Source organism: Mixophyes fleayi, chromosome 4 (genome assembly GCF_038048845.1).
Source record: "Mixophyes fleayi isolate aMixFle1 chromosome 4, aMixFle1.hap1, whole genome shotgun sequence".
Taxonomy (NCBI): Eukaryota; Metazoa; Chordata; class Amphibia; order Anura; family Limnodynastidae; genus Mixophyes; species Mixophyes fleayi.
The window spans coordinates 38,480,737-38,495,678 of record NC_134405.1 but is presented as its reverse complement, the minus strand read 5'-3'; the positions used below and the strand labels follow the sequence as shown (position 1 = coordinate 38,495,678).

Sequence of the window (14,942 nt, the reverse complement as noted above, 5' to 3'; positions counted from 1 at the left end):
TCAAATTACCGGCTCAGGACAACCCCAAGCACTACATCAAAAGCATGCATGAAGAGCAAACTTTGACTTTAAATTTAGGGACTGAAGTACAGGACCTTTACAGATTAACTGCTTGAGACCAATGTGAGGACTGCACGTCCTAGTGAGTTCTTTGAAATGACCTAGGTAGACTGTTGCTACCAAAACCAGATTTATGCCACAGATGGCAATACAGACAGGTGGCAGCACAGTGGCCTAGTGGTTAGCACTTCTGCCTCACAGCACTGGGATCATGAGTTCGATTCCCGACCATGGCCTTATCTGTGTGGAGTTTGTATGTTCTCCCTGTGTTTGCGTGGGTTTCCTCCGGGTGCTTCGGTTTCCTCCCACACGCCAAAAACATACTGGTAGGTTAATTGGCTGCTATCAAAATTGACCCTAGTCTCTTCCTCTCTGTCTGTGTGTGAGTGTGTGTCTATATTAGGGAATTTAGACTGTAAGCTCCAATGGGGCAGGGACTGATGTGAATGAGTTCACTGTACAGCGCTGCGGAATTAGTGGCGCTATATAAATAAATGATGATGATGATGAGGTGGATATACAATCACCAGACAGACATGATTCTTTGTAGGTACAGTAGACCCATGTGATGGAAGCACAGCTCCTAATCACTAATCCACTACAGCTCCAGTCAAAAACACAGGTACATCCCCTTCAATATTCCCAGTGGTTGGGCTAGTGGTGGGTGGATTAGGGGCAGTAGCCAGCTTGTGATAGGTGGGAAAATGATAATGCTTAACCGTGCGTTCCCCCCCCCCCGCCCCAGTGGTTGGGGTCCCCCTCTGAAGAAGGTGCCTAGGAATGTAATCCAGGGTACTGTATAACAATGACCTTGTTGGCTAAGCATGGTTGATAGTATCTGCATATACTAGTTGTTTAATCCAGACCTATTCTCTTATCCCTGATTAAACACTCCACCTGACCATATTTAAGAATGACTTGTCGGGTACACACTACAAGGTTGGGTACACACTACAAGAAAGTTCTAACAATGTGATAGTTTTAACAATTTTACCAAGGACAGAAAAAAAAAAAAGTCCACATTAGCATGCCGATACATGTGTACATACTATACACGATTACCGTCAGATCTGTGCTCTTCATCTGTCATAACCATCGTCTGCAACTCCTCTGTCTCCTCTCCGCCTCTTACCCTTTCATCTCTAAACTATCCTGCCCTGACTAAGCAGTCTCCCAGTAGAGCAGACTGTCACACAGTGTACTGCCTGCCCGACCCCCAAATCTGCCGAGGCTCACCCCCTTATCCCTAAACAAGTTAGCTTTGTGGTTTAAAACATGCGTGATGATCAAAAGGATTAAAGTGAGCTTCCAGGAAACTTTTCTCCTTACACAATACAGATCCCTCCAAATCTCTATGCTTTACTCCCTCGTGTGGAACAACGTTTTTAGTTCAGTTTAAAAACCTCATAAATTATATTATGTGCTTTGGAACAATAATCACCCTCATGGCAGGGTACCCACTGCCGTGATATCGGGGCAACCGGACGCTTATCGTCTGATTGGCCCGATAATCAACTGAAAGCACGGTAGTCTGTGCCCAGCCAGCTTATAGAACAATTAACACAAATACGCACAGGAGACAATCTTAAAACAATGGTATCTTCCTCATAGAAAGTCAATGAGTTCAGACTATATCTACTTGCAGATTGTAAATGGCATAGTTTACCATTTAAACTACATGTGAGTTATACTAGCCAAGTATTAAATACATATTGTCAGGTCCATACCTGTGTGATAATAACCTTAGACATATATCACAACATTGGCATATTGTATAGTCAGAATATATTGCAACATTCGTGATACATCTATAAAACACATGTACAGTATTAAACCACACTGGTTCATCGCATCCACTAAAAGTGGTTTTAATCAAATCTATTTGATGAAAATAGATTTTTTTAATCAAATCTATTAGTGGGGCAACAACATAGGACGAACGAGTTATAAACCTATAATTCCAAGCACCAGCAAATGTCCTTTTACGTTTACGGAACCCCAAATACAGCAACTCAGGAACAGAAGTGAGGAAGTTGAAGGGATTACATACAATGTAAACCGTATTTACACTGGTAGAGGGTACTGAACATACGATACTTCTCCCTCTTCGTAATCTATCGCCTGCTGGGTCTTATGAAGGGCGCAGAGCCGTCCAGTGTGAGGAAACCTCTCCGGGATCAGACCCTTCCTCACTCTGGATGCTACCAAAACTCTCATCTACTCGCCAGTCATCTCTTCCCTTGATTATTGCATCTCATGGGGGGATAACAGCCAAGAAGCGCTCACGTAGGGTCATTTAACCCAGGGCACACTGACTGTATGGAGAACTTTGGTCGTATGAGCCGATAAATTACTGCTGATGATCTTGTGAACCTACAAACTTGCTTATGAAGGAAATAAAATCTGAAACAGAGGGCTCTATGTACTAACATGCAGAGACACCCAGAGGTGTTTATGGAGCAGAGCACTGCCATATGTAATTAGAGATGCTCAGGCTCGGTTCCTCGAGAACCGGACAGACCCGAACTTAGAGGATCCGAGAACTGAGCAGAGTCGGCTCGGTACTGTCGCGCGCCCTCAGAATTGAAAACAAAGGCAAAACGTCATTGTGACATCGTCGGATCTCTGGAGTTTTGAATTCCTTTTAAAGATTCAAAATCACGGAGGGTGAGAGGGAGGGCTGACCCCCATTTATCTTTTCTGCCACTGCTGTGTGGCAATGTGTCCTAGATGTGCTAGGAACTGCCGTGTGTTTGTGTCATTGCTCTGTCGCTTACCATCCAGCCAGGTCACTGCAGTATTTGTCGGAAAGTGTATGAAAATAATATTGTGATCTGTGAGGTGGTCAAAATTGACTGCAAATGACTTGAAATTAGTGTTATTGAGGTTAATAATAATGTAGGAGCAAAAAAAGCAAAAATGATGTGATTTTAGCATATTTTAGGATTTCTTCTAAAAAATCCAAAACCAAAACACACGAGGGTTGTTTTGCCGAAACCAAAACACGAAGCTAATCCAGATCCAAAACCAAAACCAGTTCACGGGGCTCAGTGAGCATCTCTATATGTAATAGTGAATTATTACATACACCGCAGATCAGATGTCCACGCAGGGAGATGGAAAAGCGCAATACATTGGATGGCAATGATTAATCTCATTACAATGGGTGCACACCCTCGCTCCCACCCCGACACCTGTGTCCACACTCCGGACAGGCGGCCACACGTAATGGAAATGAGCTGCTCTTTCTTCCAGACATGCCTTGATACAAAGACCCCAGATTTATTATTAAAAACAGGAATGGCTGTACAAAATTAAGGGGAAATAAGTGTAGAGGTGAATGAAGTCTACACACACCCAGAACGGCACAACGGTCAATAGTAGGAAAATTGAATCCCGTAAAAGAGGAATTTGAGACCTTTGAAGGTGAAGATGTTCATGTAAGGACCCGTTAGCCCTAGATCAATGAAAAGCCTTTGACAGGGTCGATCATGAATAGTGCATGACATTTTGGGGCAATGTCAATCAAGAGAGAGCTTCCCTCTAAAGCTTTCAGGGTTTTCTTCTAACTTCTGTGGAGGAACAAACAATCCCATCAAGAGGATTGTTACCTACCAGCTAAGGACGGAAGGAGTGTTGGGCATGCTCAATCAGTGATCAATTTGTTAAATTTAATTTAAGTAACCTCTTTCAAGAGATTTTTTTTTTTTGTGCCTCTGATAAAACCACTAGTGGAGAAACGCGTCAGCGGGTGGACTGGTGAGCAATGCTAGGACTGATTATTATAATAGGATTCACCTCTGCTGCCGGAGAGAGTGCTGGACAATAAGATAAGAGGCACCTGATTTTGTTACACTGCTTATTATAATATCCTTAGCTATTGAATTACAACGGCTTATTTAAGTTTTAACCCTGCAGTGCTGTATGTGAAATTGTCTGAACTCTTCCTCCTATGGACTTCATGAGTGTAACACCACTAAAGAGATATTATTCACTAGTCAGCAGATGTGGTGAACAATGGCTTTAGCATTCTGCTCAGGTTGATGTTTCTCTGGTTGTTAAATTCCAGTCTCATCTCTTTGTGTAGCTTTTTGACGAATACAGTGACCTAGTTTGGATTTGCCTGTGATTAGGTGTGTGATGAAATATATATGTAACACCAGCTCTGGCGTTATTATTGACACCTCCCAGTGACTGAATGTGTGGCCCCAGCACTAGGACGTAGAGGAGACACACCAGGAATGGTTGCTTAGCAACATAAAGCTAGTATCAGCTGTGGAGAAGTGCGTGGGCTGAGTGTGATAGTCAGGAAACTGGGACAGAGGGAAGGAGGTCCAGGGATCAACTGGCAAATTTAGGAGCTGGTCAGAAAAGTGGAGATGTTGCCCATAGCAACCAGTCAGAATCTAGTCAGCATTCTTTAGAATGTACTAGATATATGATAACTAGAATATGTTTGGTTGCTAAGGGCAACATCTCCACTTTTCTTTTTTAGAAGGTTTGAGGAATCCACCCCTTGATCTTTTAAGCAACATTACCACTTAACTGCAGCCTTGGAAACTTCATGCTGATGTATTTTCTCAGTTTTGGTGTAGAGCAGTGTTGGCTAACCTGTGACACTCCAGGTGTTGTGAAACTACAAGTCCCAGCATGCTTTGCCAATATATAGCAGCTTATTGCTGGAAGGGTATGCTGGGACTTGTAGTTTTACAAACACCTGGAGTGTCACAGGTAAGCCAACACTGGTATAGAGCATCCACAAATCTTTTAACATCTACACATTAAAATGGCTGCGGATGGGGGTGTGAGCGGGAGGACCAATCTCTGTGATTGCGACTTCCGATTGGTCCGCACAGTGACAATCCCCTGGCAGTATCTTCACACAGCCCCCCCTGGTTTTCTGGGCGGCCAGGATGGGGTGATTTTGTTTATACACCTTAACCTGGGAGTGCAGCTTCACACCAGTACAAATATATGTATACTTTATATCCTACCTGCTGGAGTTTCCACACATGGCTGCTGGGTGACGTACAGAGTCCTTTAAATTTATCCTCAGGTTTGGGGATCTTTGGCCAACAGCAAATGAGAAGATTTTTCAGGACATTTGGGATTCCCACCAAGATAAAGAAAAAGATGCTGACACACACTACAGCCAAAATATGGTTCCGGGATCCTGAGATGTCAGATGGAAACAAGGGTTTAAAAAAAAAATAAAAAAAATAGGCTGTTCAAGAAACAATAAAGACACGTGGTAGCATTGCAGAGACAGACACGACACAGAGCACCAGGGGATAGCTGCAGCTTAGCAGTGTGCTGGGAAGACTGACCACTAGAGGGGGCTGTAGTATGTAACTACCGATACAGAGTATATGTGTTACTGTGCTATGTGTTTTCTCCCTCTCTATGATCTACCATCTTCCTGAAGCGTAGTCATAGTTGCCAATTCTGCTTATAAGTATACCTCCCAAGTGTCCCAATTACAGCGGGACCCGATTTCAGTGGACTGTCCCCCTGTCCCGCCCGGCGGTCTGATACCGGGACATAGCAGCCAGTTTCCCCGGTGGTCTAGGAGGAAGTGGGGCAAGTCGTGTTCGAAAAATGCTACTGCGCATGCGCGTACTGTCCTCCAGCAGCTTCTGCGCATGCGCAAACCGGAAATCGTAGGCAGTGACGATGGCGGGGCTTCTTTGTCCCGGAATCGGACCACCAAATGTTGGGAGGTATGTTATAAGTGAGATTAGGTTTTACAGTTTAAACTTTTGGGTTTTTGTTGCCCATGCTATGTGTTGTGTTTTTTTGGGCTTTTATTTATTTTTAATTATTGCTTTTATTTGTAACTGATCTCTGGCAGACTGGAAGTCCTGTCCCGACCATGGAAGTGCTTTTCAGGACCAGGAAGTGCTGCCTGGGGCCTGGTAGAGCTGTCCAAGGTCCGGAAGAGCTGTCCATGGTCCGGGAAAGCTGTCCATGGCCCGGAAGAGCTGTCTAAGGCCCGCAAGAGCTGTCCATGACCCGGAAGAGCTGTTTAAGGCTCGGATAAGCGGTCCATGGCCAAGAAGAGCTGTCCATGGCCCGGAAGAGCTGTCCATGGCCCGGAAGAGCTGTCCATGGCCCGGAAGAGCTGTCCAAGGCCCGGAAGAGATGTCCAAGGCCCGGAAGAGCTGTCCAAGGCCCGGAAGAGCTGTCCAAAGCCTGGAAATGTGCACACTCAACATGTTTTTGAGGATGACACCAAGCAAATGGGTAAAGTATGGCAAAAAGTACAACAAGGAGTAGAAATAGGAAGCCCTAGACTAGTATTTGGCATTTAGAGTAACACAGCTTTTCGTACATGGCCTTCTGCAGCAGCCAACCACCGACAAGCATCAACAACAACTTTAAACAACTATCAGCACACAAGTAAAATAGGGTGGGTTTGTTACTCATACAGAGGTAGTAAGGCACATGCGGAGGACATAATTCTTCCACTATTTCCTCCATGGTCAAGTATTCAAATCTTCTGTCATTTCAACAGTTATTTAATTGAGTAGACATTTTTGTTATACTTGGTTCCGTTGCCTTTATTTGATATTTTAAAGTTTCTTATATTGACAAACGTTACTTTTTTATTCAATACTGGAAAAATTGAGTTTCTCTTTTTATTTGCATTTTTCTCTACGATTTCCATTAGCAAATAAAGCAGCCTAAAATTACAGATTATCCCGCATCCTCCTTCAAGGGATGGGGTGTGATTGCTTTAGACATTTTTAGTTAGAGGTGGGGCTGGTTTGGGATTCTGCTGTTAGAATAGGAAAAGTGCAAACATGCGACAGACAGACAAAACCAGAGCGCATAGATTAAAGATGACCACCCTTGCAGAGAGATTGTCATACTCCCTCGAAATCATCAAATAGGCACTCCTAAACAGAGATGGACCAACACTGCTGACAGTCTTTAGGGCTAAAGAAAATGAAATCAAACCATCACTATCTTCTCAAGCTGGTCCAAAAACAAAGGTATATGGGAGAAGTTACCATGACGGTTAAAGAGATACATTTCTCTAACATTATACAGAGATTCCAGTTCCATACAAGATATCAAGGAAAAAATGAGAGAAGGGTAATTTACAAACCACAAAAGCTGTGAACCCACCATGCTTCTTTATGTGCACAAACTAAACTCACGTCAAGGTGGCTTACAAATGGTAAATGTAAGGATGGGACCTGGGCGTATATTTACTAAATTACGGGTTTGAAAAAGTGGAGATGTTGCCTGTGGCAACCAATCAGATTTTAGCTGTCATTTTGTAGAATGCACTAAATAAATTATAGCTAGAATCTGATTGGTTGCTATAGGCAACATCTCCACTTTTTCAAACCCGCAATTTAGTAAATCTAGCCCCTGATCTCTGGGATGTTGGAGATAGCAGCAAATTCAAGTTTTAGGAGAAAACTAGAAAAGCTTTTTTAATGAAAGGGGGTGGAAGTGTTAGGAGGATAGACCTCCCCACATATCTAGGTTATGGAGGCTTCCCCCAAGAGTAGAGGACAGGGTAAACCATCTAGATGCAATAGTGCGCTCCGTCAATGACCTCCACTATGTGCAAATTGTAGCTATCATAGTTGGTCTTGAGAAGTTCCACAACTTTCTTATGAGTGCACGTTGAACTCCAAATGGATCACAAGCTACTATTAAAAGATATTCCCCCTTTACTGTCACGCTGGATGCATTGTTGGATGAGTGCCCATGATTATTATCTTGTGTCTAATTTTGGGAAATCAATCTTAATTGGTGATGCTTTCAGCCACTAGCCCTTATAGATTTTTCACTGCTCAATAACCCCTTTACAGGAAATTGTCTTGTTGGAAACACAGGCCACCTGGCCTGTGTAACCATGGGAAGCCACCGAGATAACACAAATGACTGTAAAGGCTCCAATAATGTCCCATGTTCTAAGCTGGACGTGGAAGGGGTGGCCACTTGAAATGCTTAATGAAGAGTTCAGGCCATACTGAAGCTGCCAACGTGAATTATCTGCTCACAGAGAGACATGGGTTTGTTATATGGGAGCCAAGAAGTCATACGGTCACGGTGCTGGTTACCCCCAAGATAGAACCACTTGGCCGGGGTAGCTATCAGTGGTGCACCACGACCGGCCAAGCTGATTAGACCTCAGAGGATGGGTCGTGATGGACAAAGATGAAGTTGATGGGTTGTGAGGAATGAAGACAAGGTCGATGGATTGGAGAATTAAGAATTCGAGGCACAAAGCCAAAGTCAATAAACAGGCAAACAAAACAGGACTCTTGAAGCACCAGCAGAGAAACAATATTCCAACTTTGCTTGTGCAAAGATTGGTAGGAGTGAGGGCCTTATAAAGGGTACATACAGATGAGGTCTCTTAGTCCTAATTGACTTGACCTTTAGCAAGTGCTGATTGCAGTAAGTGAAAAGGAATGTACATGTAACCCCCTGTCACAGTGTGTAGTGTGAAGTGCTCAGTTTAGGCAGTACACCTCCTTCTCATCCCTGGCTGGATGTACATGACCAAAGGGTCCCCGCACAAGCAGCTTATTTTTATAGAGTCTCTGAGAAGATGTTGGGACTCAGGTGATGTAACTGGGTGGTGCAGTGCAATCAGATGTTTCAATAATTTGAGCGCCAGACCATCTCTATATTGCAAAATAAACTCTTTATTTACACTCCTTCTTCACTCCAGCACATTCTTGAATGGCTGCAGTTATAAAGTAAATATGTACAGTTCCTATATACATCTCCTGTCTCCTCCTGCACAGTTCTTAAGGGCTACATGGACAGAATATAAATGGGGCAGTCACAACCAAAATGGTGGCTGTCAAGCTCACCCTCATCTCTCTCTCACAGCAGTGTTCACTCACCCCTCCTCTGAGGGGGTAATATCTCTCTCCTGTCCTCTGAGGGGGTAATATCTCTCTCCCGTCCTCTGAGGGCGTAATATTTGTCTCCTGTCAAATGCCTGCTGCCTCTCCCATCATCCAGTCACTTTCTGAGTTAATTTATCCATGAAATCTGCCCCAATGTCACTAGTATTCTGTCTGTGATGTTGTACTTTGTCCCCTAGTGGCAGCAGGCGATGGACCAGCTCCCCATATTATGAGGGGGGGTCCTAGGACCTCCTCCCATCTATCCTGGGTCCCTGGCTGTCACTGTCTACACAGGTTCTGATCCACTTATACCAGCCTGATAAGTTTCTGCTAAGAAACATTCCTGCTGTGTCTCCTCTGGGTCCAAATGCCGGGCTACATATTCAGTCACTGGGAGGTGTGAATGTCAAGATACAGGGGACTACTGGACTAAGAAATTTTTATTCATCACCTGTTTATCACGGTTTAATGTACTTTTTAATCTTTGGCCAGTCTAAGTATATACACCAGACCATCGGTGTATTATGTGTATTATTATTTCATGTTATTAGGTACATTTTGCCCTTGCTATTACCTGCAATACTGTATGTATTAGAAATAGAAAGAATATTGCCATATTGTGTGAAAATAACAGGACAGCAGTCATTTTGCTTGTATTAGCTAAGGTAATTACCATTTGTCTCAAATACCTATTGTTATGAGGTGTGGCGTAGACCTGGTTTGTAATCAGAACAATGTCTGAGTAACTTGACATAGCTAGCTGGCAGCCCATGTTAATTAACTAGGTCAACAGGTAATCTGAGAGGTGATTAGTGTCACTCACCGGACTGTGAGTGCTACTTCTCGTGTGTTTAGGAACCGTGGCCGTCTACCATCCTGAGGGTCTGCGCATGTGCAGCCCTTTCAACCCTTCAGTACATGTTCCTTTTAGTTAATTGGCTGATCAGGCAACACTCCCTATTTAAAGCACCTGTGGTCAATACCTCGTTGCCTGATCTTGGAGTCTCATTCCCCATGAGCCTCTGAAGGTGTTCCTGTGTTTCCTCGTGTATTCAGCTCCTGCTGATTCCTGTTGTTCGTTTGTGGTTTCCAGACCACTTCAACTCTCCTGTGTTTCATCGTGACTGCACCAGCTGATTCCTATCCGCTGCCTCCGTGTATCTGCAGTGTTCTGCTCATCGCAACCCTCCAGACTCATCGTGTCTGCAGCCAGCCGATCCGCTGTCTCCGTGCTTCTACAGTGTTCCTGCCTGTGTCAACTCGCCTGTCTGCATCGGATCAACGCTCCGCTGCTTTCATCTCGGCTAGATCGCCTCAACTCTCCCGTGTTCTCCAGGTGTCCAGTTCTATATACTACTGCTTCCTGAGTATTGTTTCCATCCTTGCTGGTCTACCTACCGTGCGCTGCACCTACTCGGTTACCGCTTCCACCCTCCTGGGACTTCGCATCCTGCCGGCCTCCAGCTGTTCAGGTATCCCTGCACCTCTCTCTGACAGCCTGCTCTCCTGAACCACGGTATGCATACTTCTCATTGACTGTGCTGGTGTATTGCATACCTTGCTGGACTGAGTTGTTCTCCTCCGGAGTTTCCTATCCACTGAGACTATTGCTATCATTTGACTGTGTTACCTTTTAGCCTGGATAGTTCTAGTGACTTTGTATATTTGTGCAATGCTGCTCAGTTATTATTATTGTGTGCATATCATCGTGGGATCAAGTTCAGTGTGCCCGTGTATACTCTGCATTGCATTTATCTCCCCGTGCTCCTCCTCACTTATATATTTCAGTGGTACAACTTGCTAGTGGCAGACCACTGTTCCCTGTTTTCTGAGTCACCAGTTTCCAGTATCCTTTCACATAGCAGTGGTACAACTTGCTAACGCAGACCACTGACTCCCCGGATACCTTCACCTGGATTCCATTCCTTCACCCAGACAGCGGTACAACTTGCTATACGCAGACCGCTGACTCTCATCACCTCCTCGTTACTCCTGGACATTCCTCCTCACTATAGCAGTGGTACAACTTGCTATACGCAGACCACTGACTACCTTCACGTTTCCTTGTCCATCCAGTTCCTCGTGTACAGTTATCTACCTATTACCAGTGCTGCTAGTCATAGACTTTCCTCGAGCATTCTCTTATCACCTGCTGTCTCCTGTTCCGTGATCACCCCGCTACCAGAGTACCATATTACCAACTATACTGCTCTGGTAAGTCTATCATCTGGTGATACCTGGGTAAAGACTCCTAGTGCCCGTGACAATTAGGTTAGAACTTCTAGATGATATGCAATGTGCCTCCACAGTAATATACTGGCTGAAATAGCATTGGGAAATGTATTAATATGTATCAATATAAATGTTATTGTATCAAAATATATCACAGACTCAGATTCTGTAATGTTGCAGATACCGTGTGTCAAATGTCTTGCTGTTTCACGCAAGCGTGAAGTGTCATTCCTTGATGTTATATTGTAACCCTTTGTTTAGTGTTTAGTTTAGAGTCAAGGCATCACATTTTATAATCAAGGTAACAGAGACAGTATGTCTAACAGTTAAAGTGTCCACTGATAGACCCCTGTTGTAAGGGGGAGGATTGAGACATTTGACGCTACTCTGTGTATATGGCCAAGAATATAGGGAGAGGAGATTGCCAAGAGAGCTATTCTAGCTTGGAGGATCCTGGTGTACAAGACATCAGCGAAATGGACTCTGGGCCAGGCATCATGGTGCCGTTGGAGGAAACCCTAACAGGACAGGGTCTGTGTGAGCCAGTAACCCAGTTTGGGCGACACCGTAACTGTCTAGCTAATCGATAGTGGTAATATTGCGGGAGGATAAGACTCTGAAAGAAACTGAGATTATTCTTTTTGGAGTGCTGACTGCAAGAGGCTGCTGGAGGATACATGCTACCATTTACCCTGTATCTTGTGAATGTCTTGTGGTATTGTGCTGTCGTAATAAAGCCTTATTTTGGATATATTCTGGTCTACCCGAGTGAGTTGAATCCCACAGAGGGTAACTGTCATCCCAGCTAAGGGTGGTATCCTCACAGTGAACAACAACACTAGATTGAGAGTTACGTACAATTTTCAGTGTTGATGGTGCACTGCCACCTGTCATCTGTAGCTGGTATTGCGGAAGACTTTGATATGTTGCAGTTGCCAAATATATCCTCTCTACCGCTCCCCTTTAATTTGCAGCATAGGTTTTTTTCATTGCACTTTGGGCCTTTGTAAACAAATTTACGGCCTTAAATTTGATCCTCTGACAAAACTATACTTTCTGTATGGTTGACCACAATGTTTGTAAGCCTATGTCTTTATTCACTCTTTATGAAGTGATCTAAAGATTGTAAGACTGAACTTTCCTGTAACCCCTCCCTTCCCCCCTATTGTCTTTTCTGTATCCCGTCCTTTATTCATCCTTGAGAAAATAATACAATTTATTAGAAGAAAAGCAAAAAAGATGCTGTCAGACCACCAACAAGTTGCCGTTTATTGAGCTCTTGTTCCTTAAACCAGCATGCCTCATTCTTCTATTGGATTATTCAGGGTATGACCATGGCTTCCTCTAACTCGACCCCTGGCGTGCTCTCGACCCCTGGCATTGTCGGACTACTCTTCTAGCTCTCGGCCCCTGGCATTGTCGGACTACTCTTCTAGCTCTCGGCCCCTGGCATTGTCGGACTACTCTTCTAGCTCTCGGCCCCTGGCATTGTCGGACTACTCTTCTAGCTCTCGGCCCCTGGCATTGTCGGACTACTCTTCTAGCTCTCGGCCCCTGGCATTGTCGGACTACTCTTCTAGCTCTCGGCCCCTGGCATTGTTGGACTACTCTTCTAGCTCTCGGCCCCTGGCATTGTTGGACTACTCTTCTAGCTCTTAGCCCCTGGCATTGTTGGACTACTCTTCTAGCTCTCAGATTAGAGTGCTGGAGAGACAAAGTACAGAATAAAGTACTGAAGAGACACGGAACCTTATGCAGCACACAGAGTGCTACAGAGCATTTCTCTGAATGACATACGAATCCACAAAACGTTCTGTCTGATGTACATACCTGTGGGTTGAAATGTCATCTCAGTGCCTGGTGGTCCTTCCCCAGCTGTAGTGGTTGCTGTCATCCATACGGTATACACTATCCCTGATGACAGCCCTGAGAGGGTCTTATTCGTGCTATATACTGTGATATAAATACATAACATAAGACACATAGACTGATAAAATACTAAATATAGACTGACAAAACACATACAGCATGCATCCAGAAGGGCGACAAAAGGAGACTGTGAGCAGGAGAAGTACGGGAGAAAAAAACCACAAGAAATCGCATAAAGTACAAGAGAGAAGAGTAAAGCTATGAGACAGAGAACTGAAAAGTAAGGGGTGGGTGGTAATACACAGTGTGAGGAGAGATGGTGAGGGGACCTGTGTGGTGGTGATACTGGCTGTATTTACGGTGTGAGGAGAGATGGTGAGGCGACCTGTGTGGTGGTGATACTGGCTGTATTTACACAGTGTGAGGAGAGATGTTGAGGGGACCTGTGTGATGGTGATACTGGCTGTATTTACACAGTGTGAGGAGAGATGGTGAGAGGACCTGTGTGGTGGTGATACTGGCTGTAGTTACACAGTGTGAGGAGAGATGGTGAGAGGACCTGTGTGGTGGTGATACTGGCTGTAGTTACACAGTGTGAGGAGAGATGGTGAGGGGACCTGGGTGGTGGTGATACTGGCTGTAGTTACACAGTGTGAGGAGAGATGGTGATGGGGACCTGTGTGATGGTGATACTGGCTGTAGTTACACAGTATGAGGAGAGATGGTGAGGGGACCTGTGTGATGGTGATACTGGCTGTAGTTACACAGTGTGAGGAGAGATGGTGAGAGGACCTGTGTGGTGGTGATACTGGCTGTAGTTACACAGTGTGAGGAGAGATGGTGAGGGGACCTGGGTGGTGGTGATACTGGCTGTAGTTACACAGTGTGAGGAGAGATGGTGATGGGGACCTGTGTGATGGTGATACTGGCTGTAGTTACACAGTGTGAGGAGAGATGGTGAGGGGACCTGTGTGGTGGCGATACTGGCTGTAGTTACACAGTGTGAGGAGAGATGGTGAGGGGACCTGGGTGGTGGTGATACTGGCTGTATTTACACAGTGTGAGGAGAGATGGTGAGAGGACCTGTGTGATGGTGATACTGGCTGTAGTTACACAGTGTGAGGAGAGATGGTGAGAGGACCTGTGTGGTGGTGATACTGGCTGTAGTTACACAGTGTGAGGAGAGATGGTGAGGGGACCTGGGTGGTGGTGATACTGGCTGTATTTACACAGTGTGAGGAGAGATGGTGAGAGGACCTGTGTGATGGTGATACTGGCTGTAGTTACACAGTGTGAGGAGAGATGGTGAGAGGACCTGTGTGGTGGTGATACTGGCTGTAGTTACACAGTGTGAGGAGAGATGGTGAGGGGACCTGGGTGGTGGTGATACTGGCTGTAGTTACACAGTGTGAGGAGAGATGGTGAGGGGACCTGGGTGGTGGTGATACTGGCTGTATTTACACAGTGTGAGGAGAGATGGTGAGAGGACCTGTGTGATGGTGATACTGGCTGTAGTTACACAGTGTGAGGAGAGATGGTGAGAGGACCTGTGTGGTGGTGATACTGGCTGTAGTTACACAGTGTGAGGAGAGATGGTGAGGGGACCTGTGTGATGGTGATACTGGCTGTAGTTACACAGTGTGAGGAGAGATGGTGAGGGGACCTGTGTGGTGGTGATACTGGCTGTAGTTACACAGTGTGAGGAGAGATGGTGAGGGGACCTGGGTGGTGGTGATACTGGCTGTATTTACACAGTGTGAGGAGAGATGTTGAGGGGACTTGTGTGATGGTGATACTGGCTGTAGTTACACAGTGTGAGGAGAGATGGTGAGGGGACCTGTGTGATGGTGATACTGGCTGTAGTTACACAGTGTGAGGAGAGATGGTGAGAGGACCTGT

The 14,942-nt window shown here is 45.1% G+C and overlaps 1 protein-coding gene across 5 annotated transcripts in view; it reads right to left on the bottom strand.

Moving 5' to 3' along the window:
* Window positions 1–14,942, bottom strand: part of IL27RA (interleukin 27 receptor subunit alpha) — a 58,494-nt gene that overhangs the window by 4,878 nt on the left and 38,674 nt on the right. For 4 of the 5 annotated variants that reach the window (XM_075206594.1, XM_075206593.1, XM_075206595.1 and 1 more), the window contains 2 exons: window positions 13,005–13,127; window positions 5,055–5,233 (listed from right to left, as the gene is read on the bottom strand). In XM_075206594.1, coding sequence (XP_075062695.1) covers window positions 5,055–5,233; window positions 13,005–13,127 — 302 coding nt within the window. The remainder of the gene's footprint in view (window positions 1–5,054; window positions 5,234–13,004; window positions 13,128–14,942) is intronic. The other variant, XM_075206596.1, reaches the window with a different exon arrangement.